The sequence below is a fragment of the Cupressus sempervirens genome, chromosome 3 (assembly GCF_028749045.1).
Source record: "Cupressus sempervirens isolate cs-2001-9-10 chromosome 3, ASM2874904v1, whole genome shotgun sequence".
Taxonomy (NCBI): Eukaryota; Viridiplantae; Streptophyta; class Pinopsida; order Cupressales; family Cupressaceae; genus Cupressus; species Cupressus sempervirens.
The window spans coordinates 542,807,212-542,830,818 of record NC_143120.1 but is presented as its reverse complement, the minus strand read 5'-3'; the positions used below and the strand labels follow the sequence as shown (position 1 = coordinate 542,830,818).

Sequence of the window (23,607 nt, the reverse complement as noted above, 5' to 3'; positions counted from 1 at the left end):
GTTTTCGTATTTTATTTTATGAGTCATTGGTGAAATTTTCTATTAATTAAGTCAAATTAAATGATTAAATTAATGATTTAATTTAATGGAAAATTATTATGATATTTTAAATATTTAATTATATTTAATTAATTAGGAAATTAATTAAATACAAAGAATTAAATTTAAAGATAAAAGTTATAAGTTTAAATTTTAGAACGTGATAATATTTATTTAATCTAATAATAATATATTTAGAGTTCATTTTTAAGTAAATGTAAAATACAAATATTATTTAAGTTAATAAATATTTTATCAATTAATGTTTCGAAAATAAATTAAAACATGAAAAGATATTAAATTATTAAGAGTTTTAAAATTGCATAAAGTATGCATGAGATTAAAATATAACAAGTTAATTAAAAAGTGAAAAAAAAAGAAATTAATTTATTAAAAGTTTCGTGGTTGCATGATGTGCACATGAGATTAAATTTAATAAATTAATTGAAAAGAGAAGTCAAGTAGAACTTAAATAAAGTTATTTTATAATTCAATAAACGTGCATGGAAAAGATAAAGAAAAGTTAATAAAGAGGTGAATTTTGGTGAGTAGAGAGTTCTCTCAGGTGATCGCACAATTAGTGCCCCGATTTTAGGAGAGAACTCCATATCACCAATTGAGGGTTCATTTTCAAGGGACCGAAGTTTTGGGAAGGACCATAAATTTTGGAGGGGGGAGGAATTTTCAGAAAGGAGAACGTTCTGAGAGGAAGTACTTCTCTACAATTTTCTTGGGCATGGTGATTAGCATTAGTGTCCACGTAGATGCTTGTGATTATTCACTAAAATTTATTACGCTCCTTCTTTCTTGTCTTCATCGTGTCTGTTGAATTTTTTTTGAAGAATTCTTATGACAAATATTTCAATATGGTGAATTTCTGGTAAGCATGTTGATTTTTCTATGTGTGTAGAGATCAAAAAACTCAATTAGAACCCTCGTTTCATAGATAAAAGAAATTAGAAGTTAATTTGGGAAGGTTTTGAATTTGAAAATGGAAATTCTAGATTTGGAGATTTGATTGGTTGTTTGTATTTCTCCTATCAAACTAAAATGGTAATGTTCATTAAAAAACATATATTAAAATTTGTAAATAGAGGGGGGGTTTTGTTTGAATTAGTTTTTTATATAATTTAAAACATAAATATTTTTTAAAAAATAATAATAATAAATAAAATGCAATTTATATTAAAAAAATTGATATAAAATGGGAGGCGGGGCCGTGACACCCCCACCTCCCCCTCTTTCTTTTAACTCGCCGTGCAACAGACCTTGCGCCGCTAAGTATGGTAGGCCGTGCGGGTCCTAAACACAAGTAAATTTGTTGTTTTTTTATATGTATTTTTAATTTTTTTTAATAAATTTAAATTGTATTTAGTTTTTATTGAATTTATATTAGTATTTAATTAATAATTTCATTATTAAATTATACTAATATTCATTAAATTAATAAATTATTAATGAATGTAATATAGTTATTTCAATTTCTAATTAAATTACTTACATTAAATTTAATTAAGATTTATTAATAATGAAAGTTATTTAATGAAGTTGTAAATTTATTTATTATTGTTAATAATTAATAATATTGATTTTAATAAAATTGTAATTATTTAAAAAAAAATCAATAATTGTTACTTTTATAACTTAAATAAATAAATAATTATCCTTCAATTATTTTTAGAAATTGATTTAAAATAATGGGGGAGGGGGGTAATTCTATAGTTGACTCGAATAAATGATTGGGTTGACTTGTAGGGTAAACTGAGAATTCTTATATACTTGGAATATACAGTGAAATGAAAACAAAACCTTATATTTAACTCAATAGAAAGTTTTTCAATCAAAGCGAACTGTGAGACTATTATATTTTCTATGTATTGTCTATGCTTTAGGGTTTTGGGGTTGATCTAGCTTTGATTAGTCTTAGGATGTTACTAGAGGCTTGGGGTTTTATGATTGTGATGATATGATGATTTGTTCTAGATCTTTCTACACCCAATCATGGTAATGTGATTAGTATGCTCTACGATGGGATGCATTTACTGTTTGTTGTTGCTTTCCAGTGTTCTTGTGTGATGCTGAGGTGTTTGTATGATTTGTTTTGGTGATTTCATGCTATGACATATTTGACTTAACCATTTTGAGTCTTTGATTAGTATTTTTGGGGATGCTTTCCAATTGCTCGTAGAGAATTGATGTGCTATTGTGATTTATCTTTTCATGCTTTCCAGTCACTTGTATATGACTGAGGTGATTTTATATGATTCTTTGATTTATACTTTTATGAGCCTATGGTAGGTTATTTATATGTAATGTCAGGAAGTGACTTGCAATGGGGGTCGGGGCCCTAAGTGGTTCCTAGGGTAACTCATGGTAAGTTGTTTAATAAGTGAAAACACTACACTAAATGAGAATAAATTGAACCTAATAAGAGTCTTTGTATGTTCTCACCCATGCCTCGAGTGCTAGTACAAACTAGGATGGGAGTAGAGAGAACGCTTGGTTGTGACCTTGCATCCGTAGTATGCCTTATCAGTACGAGAGGATACTAGTGGCCGCATAGGGATCAGTAGGGGGTCGGGGTCCTAAGAGATTGCTAGGGTAACTCTAATGTGATTTGTGCGATGACACTTGCCCGCTTACATAGTAGGTTTCTTACGTGTCTTTGTATGCCTCTAGGTCTAGATGTCGACTTATCTTGGAACCTTTGAGTTAGATTGCTTTTAGGGTTTCCTGGACTTAGAGAGTATTTTTGATGTTTGGATTGATATCCTATTTGGGACTTGAGACTATCTCCTCAACGCAGTGGGAGTGGGCCATTTAGGTTCTACGCGATCAGGTGGTAGTGCTTTTTACTCTTACTATTGAGATCCATCTGTTGTTGTCGTAGCTAGAGTTCCTTGTCTACATTCCTTTAATTCTATCTTATACATTATGATGGATGGTTATATCTTATGATGTATGTTTATATCTTTTATGATGGATGGTTTCATTTATGGTATTGTACTTTGTATCATGGAATTTGAGGAGGATGATGTAATTCTATTTTTATAAATGTATATTCTTTTAGCCTGTCATATCCTATGACATGTACAGTGGATGATTGAGCATTCTGAATTTCATTTGCCAAGAGGCATTCAGAACAAATGTATATTATTTATATGGACTTTGGACTTTTAATTATTCTTTCATATGGATGTGGTAGTTGTTAGACTTAGTGTTAGTTAAATTTAAATGTGCCTCAACGTCTTGGGATCCTAAAAGAATGTAACTTGTCATGTATGCTTACAGATAATTGTATGTTGTTGCTTCCGCTACTTTATGTTTGACGTGTATGTAATTCTTTCTTGTTAAAAAGAAATAAATGTTTTGCAAACTTAGTAAAACTTTAGGTTAATTCTTTTGGATCCCTTGGCGGGGTACTGCATCTAGTATCACAGCCAGGTTTTCTACATTGGAAGCTCTGGGTATATTGGAACGCCACTAGTTGAACAAAAATGAAAACTTTAAACTGTTATGTATATCTTTTTTAAATTGAAACTTGAACTAGTTGAACTGAAATAGAACTTAAACTTTTAGTTGTATATTTTTCATACTTCAACACTTAGACTTCAAAACTGAAATTATACTTAAACCTAAAAATTGGCAAAACTAAAAATTGAACTAAATTGTTTTCAAAACATGTATCTTTTATCTATGCTTTATAGTACTAGTATGTTTTATGGTTATTATAGTATCTTGTATCTTGTTGTAGGATGGTATATGGGACGAGACCTTTAGTTAGAGGTCATAGCCTAGGCCATGGTAGAGGCCGTGGATGAGGCAGAAACATCAGTGTACACGAGTTTGTCTACGAAGGCCTTAATCAAGAAGAGGGTAGGGAAGAGCATGTTAGTGAGCATTAGGAAGAGAACCATAGAGAGCAGTAGGCTGACTTAGAGGAAGTTGATCTAAGGCAAATGATGAGGACCATCATCGATCGCCTACCTCCTCTTTAGGGTGTTGGTCAGGATGGGGCACATCAAGTAGGACATGAGCATAGACCTAGGTCTAGGAGCCCTCAGAGGGATCAACATAAATCCATAGTAGCTACTCAGATGAAGGACCTTATGAGGTCCAAGGTTAAGCCCTTTAATGGGCATGGTTCAGGATATGTAGCTGAGCAGTGGCTTATTGCTCTTGACAGGATTTTCACTATGCAGGACTTTGACAGTAATGTTAGAGCAAGGTTTGCTATTACCAACCTGGAAAACTTTGGAGCCACTTGGTGGACTATCGAAGAGATGAAGCTAGGCATAAATATGAATAGTGTCACATGGGAGATATTCTTGGAAAACTTTTGTGAGCGATTCCTACCAGAGGAATGGAAGCAACATAGAGCAGATGAGTTCTACAACCTGAGACAGTTCATTATGACCATAGTAGAGTATGAGCGCAAGTTCTATGAGCTCATGCCCTTTTCGAGAATTAGTGACAACCCAACACAGTTGGCACAACATTTCATTAGAGGCTTGAACAACCGTCTAGTTGGAGGTGTTAAGGTGTTTGAACCTAAAACCCTCAAGGATGTAGTACATCAAGCCGTTCTTGTAGAGCAGAGTGTTAACCTAGGTCATGGGAGTTTTGTGGGAGCACCTTCAATATCAGGATCCAAGGGTGATTAGGGAGCAAGTGGTAATAGGAAACCTCTTTCTGGGGGTAATTAGTAGTAGGGAGGAACTTATCCTCCAACACAAAGTGGTGGCAGTGGTTCCAATGCTAGGAACTATCACAATGCTCAGCGCAATAAGCACAACCAGTATGATCGGCCATCTCAGAGTGTTCAGTCTTATCCTAGTGGGGTAAGTGTTCAACAACCTAGTGCACCTAGGGTGCAGAGGAGTTTTGACGGAGAGTGTTTCACATGTGAACAACGTGGACACAAGTCATCTCATTGCCCTCAATGGAAATCACAATTCTCAGACCAGAGACTCACAACTTCAGAACCTATGGTTGGAGACATGGGTAGATCTCAAAGAGTGTTCTTAGTGGAGTCATATCCTCCTACAAGGGGAAGGGTCCAATGGGACCCACATAGTGAGTACTTTAGTTTTACCATTCTTGTAGGCTTTCAGGAGTAAGCCTAAGTCTAGTGGAGGTGGATATAGTGCCTGCCTTCTAGTTCATATTTATGTTATCATTGTTGAACTCTTTTAGGCCAGTTTTATGCTTGATTATTAGTAGTGTTGTTTTGAGATTATCAGATATTGTTTTACATTCAGTTGATTATATGATGAGATTACTTGGTACTCTATATTTCATGTATGCATGATGATTATTCAATGATTTTAGTAATTGATGATGATTAGTTAGATGGATTATTATGTGTCTTCTTATAGATACTTACCCCATACTGCATGTGTATGGTGTGCGTGTATATTTTCTTTATATATGATGTTTCTAATGTGGTTAAGGAAGGGAGTCATAGACACCTGCTAATCGGGATCTACACAATGCACCACTTCTTGCCATTGTCTGTTTAGCTTGGAATATTGTGTTTGTAAATGTGTGAATTTTATGTAGGTTGCAGGTAACGGGTATCGACTTCCTTGAATTGCCAGGATGAGCGTACCCTATCGAATTATCTTAATGGTAAGAGAAGGGAGATAAATTCTTAAGTCCAAATCCTAAACCTTTAAGCTATTTGTCTTAGAAAATTAGGACAAGCATCTAAATTTTCTACCTTTTGAATGCGTCGGATGACGTTAATTCGTGATTATAACCCTTTAGTTTGATTTTGTATGTGTTTTGCTATGATGAGTTTTCATATTTTATTTTATAAGTTCTTGGTGAAATTTTCTATTATTTAAGTCAAATTAAATGATTAAATTAATGATTTAATTTAATGGAAAATTATTATGATATTTTTAATATTTAATTAATTGAAAAATTAATTAAATAAAAAGAATTAAATTTAAAGATAAAAGTTATAAGTTTAAATTTTAGAATGTGATATTATTTATTTAATTTGATAATAATATATTTAGAGTTCATTTTTAAATAAATGCTAAATACTAATATTATTTAAGTTAATAAATATTTTATCAATTAACATTTCAAAAATAAATTAAAACATGAAAAGATATTAAATTATTAAGAGTTTTAAAAATGCATAAAGTATGCATGAGATTAAAATATAAAAAATTAATTAAAAAGTAAAAAAAAGAAATTAATTTATTAAAACTTTCACGGTTGCATGATGCATGTATGAGATTAAATTTAATAAATTAATTGAAAAGAGAAGTCAAGTAAAAATTAAATAAAGTTATTTTATAATTCAATCAACATGTATAGAAAAGATAATGAAAAGTTAATAAAGAGTTAAATTTTAGTGAGCAAAGAGTTCTCTCAGGTGAACGCACAATTAGTGCCTCGATTTTAGGAGAGAACTCCATATTACCAATTGAGGGTTCATTTTTAAAGGACAAAAGTTTTGGGAAGGACCACAAATTTTGGAGGGGGAAGGAATTTTCAAAAAGGAGAAGGTTCTGAGAGGAGGGACTTCTCTACAATTTTCTTGGGTGTGGTGATTAGCATCACTGTCAGGTCGACACTTGTGATTATTCACTAAAATTTATTGTGCTCTTTCTTTCTTGTCTTCATTGTGTCTGTTGAATATTTTTCTGAAGAATTTTTGTGACGAATATTTCAATATGGTGAATTTTCGGTATGCATGTTGATTTTTCTGTGTGTGTAGAGATCAAAAAACTCAATTAGAACCCTCATTCATAGATGAAAGAAATTAGAAGTTAATTTGGGAAGGGTTTGAATTTGAAAATGGAAATTCTAGATTTGGAGATTCGATTGGTTGTTTGTATTTCTCCTATCAGACTAAAATGACAATGTTCATTAGAAAAAAATATTAAAATTTGTAAATAGAGGGGGGTTTTATTTGAATTAAATTTTTATATAATTTAAAACATAATAATTTTTTTAAATAAATAAAATGTAATTTATAATAAAAATTTTTAATATAAAATGGGAGGTAGGGCCGTGACACCCCCATCTCTCCCTCTTTCTTTTAACCCACAGCGAAACAGACCCTACTGCTGATGTAGGTACAACTGCTAATGCAGCGTACTCTATTGCGACAACAACAGAATCACTGCAGTGGCCGCCAAGTGTGGCAGGCCGTGCAGGCACTAAACACAAGTAAATGCATTATATATATATATATATATATATATATATATATATATATAGTTAAATTTTTAATAAATTTAAATTGTATTTAGTTTTTATTAAATTTGTATTATATTAAATTTATTTATTTAATAATTTCATTAGTAAATTATATTAATATTTAATAATGTAATAAATTATTAATGAATGTAATATAGTTAAATCAATTTCTAATTAAATTAATTAAATTTGATTTAATTAAGATTTATTAATAATGAAAGTTATTTAATGAAGTTGTAAATTTATTTATTGTTGTTAATAATTAATAATATTGATTTTAATAAAATTGTAATTATTTTATTTAAAATCAATAATTGTTACTTTTATAACTTAAATAAATAAATTATTATCCTTCAATTATTTTTAGAAATTGATTTAAAATAATGGGGGGTAATTCTATATTTGACTTGAATAAATGATTGGGTTGACTTGTAAGGTAAACTGAGAATTCTTATATACTTGGAGTATACATTGAAATGAAAACAAAACCTTATATTTAACTCAACGGAAAGTTTTCCAATTAGAGCGAACTGTGAGACTATTATGTTTTCTATGTACTATCTATGCTTTGGGGTTTTGGGGTTGATCTAGCTTTGACCAGTCTTAGGATGTTACCAGAGGCTTGGGGGTTCTGTAATTGTGATGATATGATGATTTGTTCTCGATCTTTCTAAACCCAACCATGGTAATGTGATTAGTATGCTTTATGATGGGATGTATTTACTATTTGTTGTTGTTTTTCAATGTTCTTGTGTGACACTGAGGTGTTTGTATGATTTGTTTTGGTGATGTCGTGCTATGACACATTTGACTTAACCATTTCGAGTATTCGATCATATTTTTGGGGATGCTTTCTAGTTGCTCATAGAGAACTGATTTGTTATTGTGATTTATCTTTTAATGCTTTCCAGTCACTTGTATATGACTGAAGTGATTTTATATGATTCTTTGATTTATACTTTTATGAGCCTAGGGTAGGTTATCTATATGTAATGTCGGGAAGTGGCTTGCAATGGGGGCTGGGGCCCTAAGTGGTTCCCAGGGTAACTCATTGTAAGTTGTTTAATAAATGAAAACACTACACTAAATGGGAATAAATTGAACCTAATACTTGAGTCTTTGTATGTTCTCGCCCATGCCTCGAGTGCTAGTACAGACTAGGATGGGAGTAGAGAGAATGCTTGGTTGCGACCTTGTATCCGTAGTATGTCTTGTCAGTAGAAGAGGATATTAGTGGATGCATAGGGATCACTAGGGGGTTGGGGTCCTAAGAGATTGCCAGGGTAACTCTAGCGTGATTCGTGTGATGACGCTTGCCTACTTACATAGTAGGTTTCCTACGTGTCTTTGTGTGCCTCTGAGTCTAGATGTCAACTTATCTTGGAACCTTTGAGTTAGATTGCTTTTAGGGTTTCCTGGACTTGGAGATTATTTTTGATGTTTGGATTGATATCCTGTTTAGGACTTGAGACCATCTCCTTAGTGTGGTGGGAGTGGGCCATTTAGGTTCCATGTGGTCGAGTGGTAGTGCTTTTTACTCTTACTATTGAGATCCATCCGTTGTTGCTGTAGCTGGAGTTCCTTGTCTGCATTCCTTTCATTCTATCTTTGTACCATTACGATGGATGGTTATATCTTATGATGTATGTTTATATCTTTTATGATGGATGGTTTCATTTATGGTATTGTACTTTGTATCATAGAATCTGAGGAGGATGATGTAATTCTATTTTTATAAATGTATATTCTTTTAGCCTTTCATACCTTGTGACATGTACAATGGATGATTGAGCATTCCAAATTTCATTTGCCAAGAGGCATTCGAAAAAAATGTATATTATTTAAATGGACTTTGGACTTTTAATTATTCTTTCATATGGATGTGGTAGTTGTTAGACTTAGTGTTAGTTAAGTTTAAATGTGACTCAACATCTTGGGATCCTTAAGGAATGTAACCTGTCATGTATGCTTATAGATGATTTTATGTTGTTGCTTCTGCTACTTTATGTTTGACGTGTATGTTATTCTTTCTTGTTTAAAAAAAAAATGTTTGGCAAACTTAGTAAAACTTTAGGTTAATTCTTTTGGATCCCTTGGCAGGGTGTTACACTCGATATGCATAGAAGGGTCAAAAAGTGGTTATTTTGAGGTCACATCTAATGTATATTCTTTATTGTTTCATTAATCATTCACTTTGACTATACAAAATTTGAACAATTGATCAAATAGTTATGTAAAATGGCTTAGTAACAAGGCACTCAGAGTACTAATAAAACTCCATAAATCCTTTAATTAATAACTTTTTTCTCAACTATTAGACATACAAGTGGTTGGTATTGGTCTAATAGATGATTTTGTTATGTGCTTTTAATTAACATGTTTTAATAACTATTATAACACAAACAACAATTAATTAAAAACATATTAAAACATCGTCTATTAGATGATAAATATCCACTTGTATGTCGAGTTATGCTAATAGACTTAACTCTATAATGACAACATGCTTTCTTATCATGGAAGCCAAACAAACAAATAATCTAATAAAAACACATTTCACTTTTCCAAACACTTAAAAGTATTAAAAAAAATAAAAATCTAATAAAATTTTTATTTTTTAGAGTAATAATATTTTATCTTTATATATATTTTATTTTTAAAAAACAAAGAGTGCACTAAAATCCTCTACTTCAATTTTATTTTCAATTCCTAATTTTTAAAAAACATTAGATTTGCTTCTCTAACAATTAATAAAAGTGGTAGAATGAAAAATAATGGCAAGGTTCCTTTTTAGGGTTGTGACCCATGCATGTCCAATTAAAACACAAAACTAAATTTAAAAGACTTGAGGAGACTGAATTAGTCCCAGGTTGACAAGGAGTGACGGGTATAAAGCTATATTCCTTCGTCCCCTCAAACCCCACCCTCGGCTTTCCCAACATTGTTGATAATAAACCTGCAACTCGCATGCACACTAGTAATGCATGATAATTCTATGTCAAATGGCCTGACGACTTGGCTTCTTCGGAGCAAATTGTGATCTATTTCTATACACTTATCAAGTATAGATCAAAGGATTCCCGGTGCTAGAGAAGCAGTGACCAGTTACTAGCAACAGAATCATTAGATAGCTGTACAGGTGATAAGAATGGCAGACGACGATTTTGCAAATGCAAAAATATCAGTGTGGTGGGATATAGAGAACTGCAATGTGCCAAAGGGGGTGGATCCCTATGCAATTGCTCAAAACATAACTTCTGCGCTTAAGAAGGTGGATTACAAAGGTGCAGTTTCCATATATGCATATGGAGATACCAAAGTACTGACATCTCGTGTTCAAGAAGCCCTCTCCAGCACTGGGATAGCCCTGCATCATATACCGTCAGGTTATTCAAACCCTACTTTTCTATTTTTAAAGCTTTTTTTCTCTCTTTTGCTCCCCCTCTGTCTCGTAAAAATAGGCCTTCAATTATTTAACACCATGGGGTCGTTAGTAACTTGAGTATCTGGATAGTTGTTTGCCTCCGCGCACGCTAATTTGTTTAAATAGCATTATTTTGTATGAATCTGGGTATGTTCGTGTGCATTACTGTCTATTTTGCTTATTTATAATCAAATAGTTGTTCTCTGGTATAGTTGTAACCATTTGAATGCTTATCCGTTGTTCGCTCGTTCTGCTATGCGTATGGATTGCATGCGTACCTTTAAGGTATTAATGGTGAAAGGTCTGTGCTTCCATCAAACCTTATTGTTTTAGGGCCCCTGTAAACACTGCAGTCTTAGGGGTTTGGATTATGTGCCGACGTCTAAGCACAGATAGGCGGTGCAGGGTACACACTTGACCCTAGCTTAACTAAACCTTTTCCTTGCCTTTCTTTTCATGTTCGCTGGATGCTAATAAACTGTTTCAATAAAAAAATTATAAACTTAAATGTCTGAAAAGCTGTGCATGCTGGAGCATGTTTTAATAAAAGTATTGAACCCAATACATAGAAGCAATAATTGTTAAAAAACAATAGCAATAGCTACACAGAGTTGTTGGTGATCGAATTTAGATTGAATCTTGGATCTTTTCTAAAACTGACGGGATAGTTATTGAGGCAGGTTAAACTGTGATTCAGTGAATTGCTTCCTTTTTTCCTATAAAATTCATTTGTTAGTCTATCTTTGAGTTTTACAGCGCAGATTGGGACTTTTCCAAATGAGATTTGGAGTTTGACAATATAGCATCAATTTAAAGTTTGAGCAATTTGCACAGGATCGGCCACGGCACACACATTATTTAAAGAAAACTTAAGGTTTGGAAACACATCGTTGGCTCAAGTTGGTAATAGAGGAAAAACTTGTGAGGAGGAAAAGCACATGGATGAAACAAAATGACAAATGGATGCAAAAATGAGATATCAACATCCAAACTTGCCCGGATAACATTAAAGAAATAAAAAAATTTGTCAATGAAAAATTTCGCAATATTCTGTGGACAAGACACATAGGGCGGAAAAAATCTTATTACATTAAAGAATTTAATCCCACTTCTAGTCATGATGAAAAGGCCTATATAAGGGCACCTATTAACTGGAAAGCAAAAATGTTGATGGCACAAATTAGAACTAGTTCACATCAGCTGCGATGTGAAACTGGTAGATGGCAAGTTCCAAAGGAAGAGTGGGCAGACAGAACATGTTTATTCTGCAATATGGGAACAGTGGAGACAGAGCAACACTTTGTCATGGAATGGTCGGCTTACAACGACATCAGATCTGATTATACAAAAATTCTGCAGAACAAGGACTTCAACTATTTATTTGAGGAAGATCAAGTGAAGAGAACAGCGGATTTGATTATCAAAATTCAGAGAAGAAGAGACAAGTTAACCAAAACTTTGCAACTGACTAGTTTGGCTCCTGACTCGAGAGGGCGATTACATGGGTCCTATAGACTACTTTAGTCTCGTGGACGTCATTAAAATCTATCATATCATATCATATCACACTTTCATTGATTTAATGAATATTCTTTTCATTGTGATATTTTCATTTAGGCATATAGAAATTTCTTTACCTTTTTTGAATTTAAACCCGCATGGGTTAAATTGACAAATTGTCATGGGTCCCAGCTCTTGTTCCGGGGTTAAACTAGAAGTAACAAAACCAAACTTATTTTCGATTTTTGTGATTTCTGTCCTTAAGCAGGGTTAGATTTCATGCCTCTTATTAGTGTAACTCTGCTCATTACAGGTACTGGTGTTGGCTCATTTTTAGCAGCAGACCTTGTCTTAATGTTTAGGTTCTTCTATGTTTTTTCTTGTTACTTTTTCAGATAAGAAGATACAAATTATAAAAACAGAATGCTGTATGCTAGAGGTTCAGTAGCAAAGATAACTAGTAACAGCTATAATCAACAAACCTACAATAGAAACTAAAAAAGGCAACTGGCATAAATAGAGAAGGCCCCTTTTTAGAGTGTTCTGCAACAAGTGACAAAATCCTGCCACTGAGATGTGTCTGTCACTAACCTTCTTAGAATCTGTACAATTTTTGACCAAAAATAAAGATAATTTTTTTTCGCCAACTTGATGTTGGTAAACAAAGGTGCCGCTCTTTGTAGCGAGAGACACTGATATGAAATTGAAATCATGATTTTGAGGAAAACTGTCTAACCCTTTTGCAGATTAGCACTATGCTCCTAAATAGACTGCAATGTACCATGATTCACCAAGAACTTTTGCAGATGAATAAATGACTCAAAACAGACTGCAAGAAGCCACGATTTTTATTAAAAAGACAAGAAAATCAAAAAAGACATCCTTTTTTTGGAAAATTTAAATGGTAAAAAATCTCATGCGAACAAGCATCTTCACAAATTAGAGAAGCTAGAAACATTTTTTTTGGAGGAAAAACCAGACATAATTTCTCAAGGATAAAAATTACAAAACCCTCCAGATTTTTTAGGGGAAAACATTATGAAAACGCAACAGATTTTTTTTTGAAAATTTTATTTTAATTTTTAAACACCAGATTTTTTTTTAAGTTAAAAAATTATTAAAACATTTTTTAAAAAGAAATAATTATGAAAATCCATTAGAGAAACATTGTTGCAACAAAAAACAAAACTTTGCCCAAGTTACCGATCCTGGTTCTGATGCTGATGTGGGTGCAGGGTGCCAATACGCGGATGCGTGAATTTTTTTTTGGGGGATTTTGGATATATCCATATATATATACACTATAATTTAATGTGTGCAAAGAAAAGCAAGAAATATACAAAAATAAACCATTCCATAGCATAATGCTTCACTATTGATTGTTCAACTTCAAACTTCACTAACACAAAGTGACAAATATACAAATTGAAATAACTAATTAGTAAATTTAAAATTACTCAAGTTCAAGATTTCAATGCAATTTGAATTACAAAATCAAAACTTAGTTCATGATTCAATGTTAACCAATCAAGAGTCAAGACTCAAGATTCACTAATCAAATATAGTAATTAAAAATCATAAGAATTCTCAAAATATTCCACTATCTCATCATCATCAATTAAATACATGCTAAAATTGATGTCTAAAAGGCCTTTTGGCCGCAGGTGCTTTCTAGATGCGCCCGGATGCTCCCAAGAAGTACATCTTGGGCCTATGGATTCTTGGTGGATGTGCTGCAGCGCATCCACCAAGGACCCACAGTCCCAGAATGCACTCCTTGGGAGAATCCGTGCAGCATCCTAATGTACCCAAGCATCCGGACACATCAGAGCCAGCATCTGACCATTTCAGCAGAGAATCAGTTTCTAAGAGCTTTGTGTGGTAAAATAGCACATGTAAGTACATGCAACCTTAAAAAATCAGAGACTTTTGGAAAAAAACAAAACTTTGTGTGGTAAAATAGCACCTGCAAATACATGCAACCTTAAAAAATCAGACACTTCTGCTTAAGTAGGAAATTGCACTATGAGAACTTTTCACCAGGCTTCCAATGCTTGTAATTTTATGACAAACCATACAATTTTCATAAAATACCTTCAACAATTTAAACTTTCAAAAAATCTAAAACCTTATTTCCAAAAATAAAAATTTCACATCAAAAGAGGTTCGCTAAATTTTATGAAATCCTATTGACCTGCTCTGATGTTATGTTTATGGTAAATTGATGTTATATTAATAAACAAAAGGAGATGAAAGCTTTTTATACAGATTTACAAAAATGATATTTGTATTATAAAACAATCGTGAATTAAAGACGAAAATAGAAACTACCTAATAAGCAAAAGACTAACTAAGATGACCATTTTAAAAAACATTACAATATTCCAATTCTAAATCGCATATCTAGCCATGTATTTTCCAGCCTTTCAAATGCTGTCGATATTGCGAGACCCAAATGGCTCTGTTATCTTTCAAATTTAGCAGTCTAGAACCTCATTATGGTTAAGGACCGTCGGAATCTTTGCACTAACTAAACTTCTTTACTATAGGATTTCAAATATCTTAAATGTTCCATTAGAGCCTCAACTTGTTATGATATTGTTTACAAAAATGGTGTGTTTTAGGTTTTCTTCTTTTTCTTATTTGTGTGTGTTCTTATTTTCATTTTTTAAGTTTAGTGCATTTGTTTCTTTAGTAGTTGTTTTCTTCATTTCATTAGAATATTTTGGGTTTTTGTTTGGTTTTGCTCCATTTTAGTCTCGTGTATGAGTTTTTTTTAGTATTTCTTTCTTATATATATCTATATGTATATATTACTTATTGGGTTTTTGTTTGGTTTTGCTCCATTTTAGTCTTGTGTATGAGTTTTTTTAGTATTTCTTTTTTATATATATCTATATGTATATATTACTTATACATCTATCTATTAGTTAAATATATAAATAAATTGTAGATGCATATAATTTATATTTATAAATATATACAAATAAGATATTTATATATTTTGTTTATGTGATGTATAAATGTTTTTGTTTTATATAAATATTCATTTGTTTTTTCATATTTATTTTGAAGTTTTTTGTGGCTAGGTGGGTTCACTCTTATTTGTTTTGAGATTTCAAAACATTGATGATAAAAATCTCAACACAATCTAATCCAGAAACTAAGCACTATAATTGTTATGGATTGTGGAAATCTCATCTATTTTTAATTCTTTACTTTCCTTTGTGATATATATTTTCTTCACCTCATTTAGTGTGCCTCCCTTCCCCTATTATTTATGTCTGTTCATTGAGGCTTGGTCTACATATTTTGCTATTTTATTCTTACATTCTCTCATCCCGATGATAGATCATGGAGTGTGATCTAAAATGTTGATAAAAAATACACAGTGAAATACATTGTGGACCCACTTGCTTGCTGGCAACTCCTCAAAACTGTCTATGGTCCATAGAAGTGTCGTTTTTGAGTTTTTTTAAGCTTAACATTGCTTAGTGGGAGGCTTGCCTATAAATGCTACAGGTACAAAAACATCATATTTCTAACCTCAAATAATCTCTAACTTGTTGTCAACTTGTGTAAAGCATCTCATGAGATTTTGGGCTAAGTGACCTTATAATATCTCGGCTATAGTCCATCGAATCAGTGATTATTGGCGCTTTGATGTCAGTACACTAAGTCAGCTAAGTCGGTGAACATCAATGCATCGTATCCTTACAATGCATAAATCTAATCATGCTAATGGGCATTTCATGGGTGGTGTTCTAGCAATACTCTCCAGGGTCTAACCATTCAATCCCTATCACTTGGTGATCTTTGATATAGTTTCTCAAATATCCTTTCGTACACATTCACTATCTTTGCCTAGCCATTTGTGTTTGGTGATAATAGGAATAGTAGTGGGCATGGATAGTAGTCAAACAAAACAACTCTTGCCAAAAGGATTTGAGGAATCTATTATCCCTGTCATTAAAAATGTTCTTAGGCAAACCGTGTGATCTAGATTTTAAACACTTTTTTTGAAATGTCCATTTATAAGACACTAAAATGTATAGAATGACAAAGAAGTTTGCACATTTGTTTGATCCATCCGGAATCACATAAATACATTTCTTATTATCATTGGAAAAGGCTTGTGATGAAATTCCCAGGTACAGCACTTACCACTACCCTTGACCAGTTCATTGTGCTTCCGCTGTAGGGAAGTGCTGACCAGTTCAATTCCGCTATTTTAAAACCTTTAATGCGCTTTGTATCTCCTTCTATGATAAAAATCAACAGGCAATACTGCTTTTAAATGTTAAAAATGCTATAGAAAAGCTATGCCTTCAACTGAGATGTGGAGCCACAGAAAAAGCTATGTGCGACACTTTGTGGAACTTGTTCTGTCTACAATTGTGAAGCCGACCTTTATTCACAACTTAATCAGAGATGGTGGAATTATCATTTTGTTCTACTTGGAGCTCATATATTCATATCTTTGGAGGGCTTTTGTATCTATCTTATTCGTGTAATTGTTAAACTTGAGCTAAAACATACAGTTTGACGTTTTGAAGTTGTTTTAATTTATGGATTCTAGTACAGCTTTGCTATAAAAAATTCATATAGTAAACTGACCCCCAATTTTATATGAGGATTCTTTGCACAGAGTGTTAGCAGATATCTAGTAAGGTGGTAAGCAACACCATCGTCAATAATTCTGATTGTTTTGGGTATTAGTGATCTGGCTTGTTTTCCCGATTGTTGCGCAGCATCTTCGCTGCTGTTACCACTGAATGTAAGATTTTGTGTAAGAAGACGACATTACTGCATTGGTGTTTATAGTTTGTAAACATCTAGATCATTAAAGTTGTACATGTCTTGGCATATTTTAATTGAGTGTTGTGCATTACTGGTTTAAACTCAAATTTTATTTGTGAAAGAAAAAGTTTTAATATTTTTTTGATAGTCTAGAATTTATATATATATTAAGCATGTTTTACTGGAGTATTGTCTGTTACTTGTAAACCGAAACTTTAATTGTGAAAATAGTACTATATATATACACACACACGCTTGCTTTTGATAATCTATAATAAATGGATTTGCATTTAGCTCCTTATATATTTGAAATTAATTTCATGAATATGGTGCAGGTGTGAAGGATGCAAGTGATAAAGCTATTTTAGTTGACATGTTATTTTGGGCTGTTGACAATCCTGCTCCTGCAAATTATATGCTTATTTCTGGTGACCGGGATTTTTCCAATGCCCTTCACAAACTTGCACAGAGGAGGTACAATATACTTTTGGCTCGACCTGCTCAGAATGTTTCTGCATCTCTTACAGGAGCGGCAAGGACTATTTGGCAATGGGCCAACTTAGCAAGGGGTGAGCCATCATTACAGGATCCACCGATTGATGCTGAACAAACAGACAATAACCTTAATTCTAATCCTCCTGTAAATTGTGCAAGAGCAGAGTTTTTAGAGATGAGGCGTGCATTTTCAGAATTAGATCTGAAATCTTCAGTTTCTCAGAGCATGCAACCACTTCCAGGCATGCAAGTGCATGCGAACAATATCACTACACATTCCATGGAATCTAATTTTCATGACACTGCCCAGCTCCGGCCAGATTGGTCTAACCATATTCCTGCCAATGGAATAGGGCATCTAAATGGACATAGGGAGTTTAACTTCATTGCAGGAACAAAACTTCCTACAGTAACTTCTGGAAGTAGTAACTTTCCATTACATTCACGTTCTAGTGTACCTGGTAGTTCTAATACTGTAAGGCCTTTATCGTCTACATCTACTAGGAATGTTGACTACAATAATTTTAAGCAGACTACACCTGATTCCAAAACTTCTTTTAATCCATCCATGAGGTCCAGTTCATGTCCTGACCCTCAGGATAAAAGTTATTCAGGTATGGGAAGTCCAATTCAATCTAGAAGACCAAATGCTGTTATGAACCCGCAGCCTAATATTCAGCCTCAAGTTATCAATAGTCTACCTGCAAATAACTTTGGCACAGGAAGACCAAAATTTAATTCTCAATTTCCAAGTAGTTTGTCTACTGATAATCCTGGTGGAGCAAGGCCTAACTTTTTGCCTCAAGTTGCAAATGGTTTATCTACAGGTAATTTTGGTGCACCACATTCAAATTTTCATACTCAAGTTTATACATCAACGAATAACTTAGGTGGTACAATGAGGGCAAGTTATCCTTCTGTCTCAAGGGCACCGGAGCAACAGCAAAGCTACAATGTGCAAGCTGCCCATGGCATTTCTAATCAAATGCAACGGCAGTTTCCCCCGAGTCAGGAACCTCATCCTATGAGTTTTAATTCAAACATTCGTGGCCCACCAATAGGAAGGAGGCCTCTGGAGCAGACCTCATCAGAGTTTATGGTTTCTCGCCGGCCTCAAATAAGTATTACTTTACGTGCCTTAGACTTTCTCAAACAGAATATGATGGCACCTACAGAAGCAAATATTGAAGATTGCATCAGATATGGAGAGATGCATATTTCTAATTTTAATGTTCGTGAGCTGCTGGATAATTCACTTCAGCAAGAAGAAATAGTAACACTGAAACCACCAGGAGCAGGACCTTTATTATATCTTCCTCTTAATGTTCAGATTTGGAAATGCGTGGAGCCTCTCAACATTCATGATAATTATCCAAGCGAAGTCTGGGAGGAATTTCGCAAGTTCCTCTTGAGTTCAGATGGGTCCGAGGCAATTATGAAATCTGAGAAGCGGTGGGTCTAATAACTTTATTTTATCATGCAAATTTAACATTTTTTCGGAAGATGAAATTTGTGTTTTATTTTCTTTTCATATTCATCTCTTCTAAATTATTAGATTCATCCATCTTCAAAACTGGAACACAATGGCTCATTTCGTTATGACAATTTATATGTATGGCAGGTATCATGCAGCATTAATATTGAAGTCATTTTGCTTGAAAAGTATGACAATAGGGGAAATTCTGCATATGTTGCAGCTTTCTATTAATGCTAGACGGTGGCTAAGACATCATTATTCAGGGTGGCAACCTTTGTCTATCCAAATTAGGTCATAAGATTTTGGAGCTAAGACTTATATTATGAAAATAATTTTGCTTTCAGACATATTGAAGATAGTATTCCTAAAATTAACATGTTAAATAGAATATATGGGGCTAGTGGCTGGAAGTAGTAGCAGATTAGGTAGAGTATCTGGATCATGCTCATGGTCATGAAATATACTGGATATAATGGTCATGAAATATACTGGATATGATGAGTCTACAAAATGCATGACGGTGTGTTGATATGGACAGGACATCTGAAGCATTTGTGGCACTTGTGATACAATAGAGCATTGTTTTGATTGCTTTGAAGGAAGGAATTCTATTTCAGTTTGGATGTAATGTTTTTCATTTCAGGGAAGCTCAGAGTTTGTGGTATTGGCTGCTGTATTTGAAGAAAGTTGGGGCATGCTAGTAGGGATCAGTGCTAGAACATCTTGGTTATATTTGACAAATAAACTCCTTCCTTTCAATGCGGTCTAAAATATTATTTCCTAGAGTTATATGTGAGGGTTTGACCAAACATCTAGTAGTAAGGATGAGTATGTCAGCCTTGAAATGTTTGAGCGAGTTTAGTAAAAGATTAAACTTGGAAAGTTTATGTTTGTAAAAATGTAATTGGAATTAAGACACTACAGTATGATTTGTTGGTTTCCTAGAGCTTGTGGAATGTGACATGTTATAGAAGTTGGCATGAAGATGCTGATATTCTTTGTGCGTATGTGGTGTATGACGGCATGTAAGGGCAGGGAGAATATCTAGAAGCAGGGTTTCTCTACAGAAGACATCAGGCTGCACTGGATGATACTTGGTCATAAATCAGTTGAAGCTAAACGACTGCAAATAAAATAAAACTAATGCTACCTATGGGCTCATGTATTATGATCATTGGTCTGATTATATCTACTTCTGTAGTTTGATGGAGAAACCAGTGCAATGAACAGTGTTGTATGAGAGAATATAATGATCCTTTCGATTCCAAATTTCATGGAGAACTGGCTACATCAGTTCGCTGTGGTTGCTATGGTGGTTTGATGACAACTATTTGCTTGACCATCATAGTTATCCAGGGTTACTTTGGGTATGTTGCCAGAAGTTATATTTGACCGACTATTGACAATCTTGGTGGGACTACTAAACAGATACATAGGCCGGAGACGAATGAGAATCCCATTATAGTTCCAAATTTTATTCAAATGCTGGACAGCAATACATTTGCGGGCATATATTTTACTTTTATGTATAATGCTCATGCTAGAATATTTGCAACTGAAGATAAATTTTTCTTTTGTTTTAGTCTAAATAGCTAGCTTGTTGCATTTATGCCTGCTAGTATCCTCTGCTTGGGGTGCACAATTGCACGAACAATTTGTATGTTGTTGTATATGCATTATATTGAGAGTTTGTACACTCTTGTTCTGCTTGTCTAAGGATTTGCCATTTTGTCCACAGTGAAGTTGCAAATGGTCTTAAAAAGCTTATGATCGATGAGAAGAAACTGTTCAAATCTGTATGCTGTTGTGTACCAACGATATGTTTGTTTACTGAATTGTGTGAGTTATGTTGAGTAGTCTTATATTTTGTGATGTATTGCAAACAGAAAGGGCTTGAGTACTATTATTGTAATCGTTTTAAAAGCTATTATACCATCTGTTAAGAGAATACATGTTAGGCAAAATTGAATCAGAAGATAAATCTTGTCTAACTTTTAACTTTTTTCTATGACCGCTCTGCTTTGAGAGGCTTAACATTGACAGCCAAAGAAAACATAAGAATGAACAATCTCGCAGGACATTTTTCGCTTGTATTTTGTTTGCTAGTGTAGCGATATTTAAAGGTCTTACTTGATTGCCTTGTTACTATAGACATTATAAGGTCTTTCTCTATTGCCTTCCTACAGTAATAATGCAAAAAAGTGGATACACTTGTCTGATCGACAGTGCAAAAGATACCAGGAAGATCTAGTCCCAACAAAACATACAGGAGTATTATGTTTAATACAAGGGCAGTGTAACTCGATCACACATCTTTAATAATAGGAGGTAAAACTATGCGACTTAGTTTAGTTTAATGGCCCTTACCATCGCTGCGTAATTCACGGGACATAGCTTCCAGTGCTAACCACAGCATTTAGTAGTCCCTGGAACTAATGTTCTCAGTTGAGGTCTCAATTAATTTTTGTGACCAAAATTAGTGAACTCACGAAGTTCAATTTTTATTTATTTTTAGATTAATTTTCAATCACAAATTTCTAATTTTTGATTTGCTGGCAGTAATTTTGCCAGGGATAAAAAAATAATTTTTTATCTAAAAAATTAGTGAATTAAATCTGTAGACTGCTCCAGCTTCATTCTGGAAGTTTCTTCTGACAGACGAACCCCCAAATTTATAGCCAGGCAGCACTCAGATGAACTTATTCTCTGACTATTTGCCACTGCTGCAGCCGCAGGCACTGCGAAATGCTACTTTCGCAACTAAATCAGACGGTTACTTGACATTGAGATTCCGCAAGTCGTCAGGGTTGAGCATCTGATCACATGGAAAGGTTGCCTTTACCCCCAAGACGCACCTGAGATTAAATTCATCAAGGAAAAAGCGTTGTCAGGGCTGCATCTTTCAACATCTTCAACGACTTAATATTCCGATGCTGCAGGAGATAGTGTAAGTTGAACTGTGGCATCCCCCTCTCTGCTCTTACTCCTCATGCAACTGCTGGAAATGCGATGGCGTTCCTTCGTACTCAGCCATTCCGACATCAGCTTATAAACACACATAAAAACCCTCTTGTCGCTCTTCTCCCTTGCAACTGAAAAAACAATGGTTTTTTTATCCCCTTCGTGGAACCGTCCGTATTCCGATATATATACACTACCTAGGCGGCGCACGCCAAAGGAACTGTACTTGTTAATGGGAAGAGGTGGAGTGAAGAAGAGGAGAAGAGAAGTGGGCTACGTGCACATGTGGAATGACGGGTTCATATGGCAAATAAAGGCAGGGTTGAAAATAGGGTTCCTAGCTTCTGCTGGAAAAGCTTTTGCTGCAATTCTTTGAAAGCTTCACAAATTTAAGAGAGGAAAATCCTTAGTTTTACACACTGGTTTCCTTTGGTAAGAGGCGACAGCGGCTATGGTTTGATGGCCACAAACCAAAATGCGATAAGAGTCAACAAATTTGTTACAGATTTAAACTGAACTTTACTAAATGTCCTTGAATATTTAAAATCTTGAGGGATATTTCAGGGATGGAGTTATCCTACATACCAGTTAGCTTTACCGTAGTAGAAAATAATACGGTTAACTCAAGAAAAGCATTGCGTATATCATTTTCAGAGGATCTTAGATTTATGCTAGTAACTTTCGACAGCTCGACAATGACTCCCATCCGTGTTATTTATTTAATCGTGACATTCTTTAATCTCAGATCTTTATTAAAAATTATATTGCAATTTATTTATATGAAATTTTAATTTTTACTTTTTAATTCTATTGAAGTTTATTTTATATCAAATTTGTATTTGATATTTGATATTTTATTAGTTTTAAAATGTAAATTATGTAAAATTAATAATTGCTTATTAAAAATATTAATTTTATTTCATACTGGAATTTTATATTTATTTTTGTTGGCATGCTTATCTATATTTGTCTTTCAACAAGTAAACATTAAAGTTTTTGGAAAGCAAATTCTTAACCTCCTTATTTCAACATTGGTAATTAATGTTACATGAAGGGTTAATTCTTTTACTTGAGAATTACTGTAAGAACAAGGCTATTGTTTCTTCCCCACCCTTCGAGAATAAGAAGCGCTTTGTTAGTGAAACTTACTCTAGGAAGAGTAAGGGTGAGGAAGGGGTTAATGTGAGAAAGAGGAGTCTAAAGCAAGAAACACCTCAAAAAAATGCAGAGGAGATTATTGAGTCTGAGAATTCAGACAATAATGATGATAAGAATATGGAGAATGAGGAGAATACAGATGTGGGAGACCTCAGTTCGAATCTAGAGGGTTACCTTGGCAGTAAGGGTGAGACTGGTAAGGATGAGGCTGAGGAAAGTAATGATGAAAATACAAGGTCGGATAATGTTGGAGAGGACGATAAAAATCAAAGTGAGCAAACCAAGAAGGGAGTGAGGGAGGAAAATTTGGAGGAAGAAATGACAAAGGAAAAGGAGGACCTTATTGGTAAGGGTGCTATGAATGTAGAGGAAGATATGGAGAAAGAGAAGAATGAGTCTACTGGTAAGGAAGAAATGGGGAAGGAGAAGGATGAATCTACTGGTAAGGACACTATGCTTTCTTTCCTTCACACTACTAAGCTTAAGGTTGACTCTTGGATGTACAATGAGTTAATGAATTTGAAAAGAAAAA

At 33.7% G+C, this 23,607-nt stretch overlaps 1 protein-coding gene across 1 annotated transcript; it reads left to right on the top strand.

The window, feature by feature from the left end:
- Window positions 1–10,107: 10,107 nt before the first annotated feature.
- On the top strand, window positions 10,108–20,672 carry LOC149567565 (uncharacterized). Its single transcript, XM_089820786.1, has 3 exons — window positions 10,108–10,646; window positions 17,320–18,931; window positions 19,101–20,672. Exons 1-3 carry the CDS (start codon window positions 10,409–10,411, stop codon window positions 19,252–19,254), a joined length of 2,004 nt encoding a protein of 667 aa, XP_089676912.1. The 5' UTR covers window positions 10,108–10,408; the 3' UTR covers window positions 19,255–20,672.
- Window positions 20,673–23,607: the final 2,935 nt, after the last annotated feature.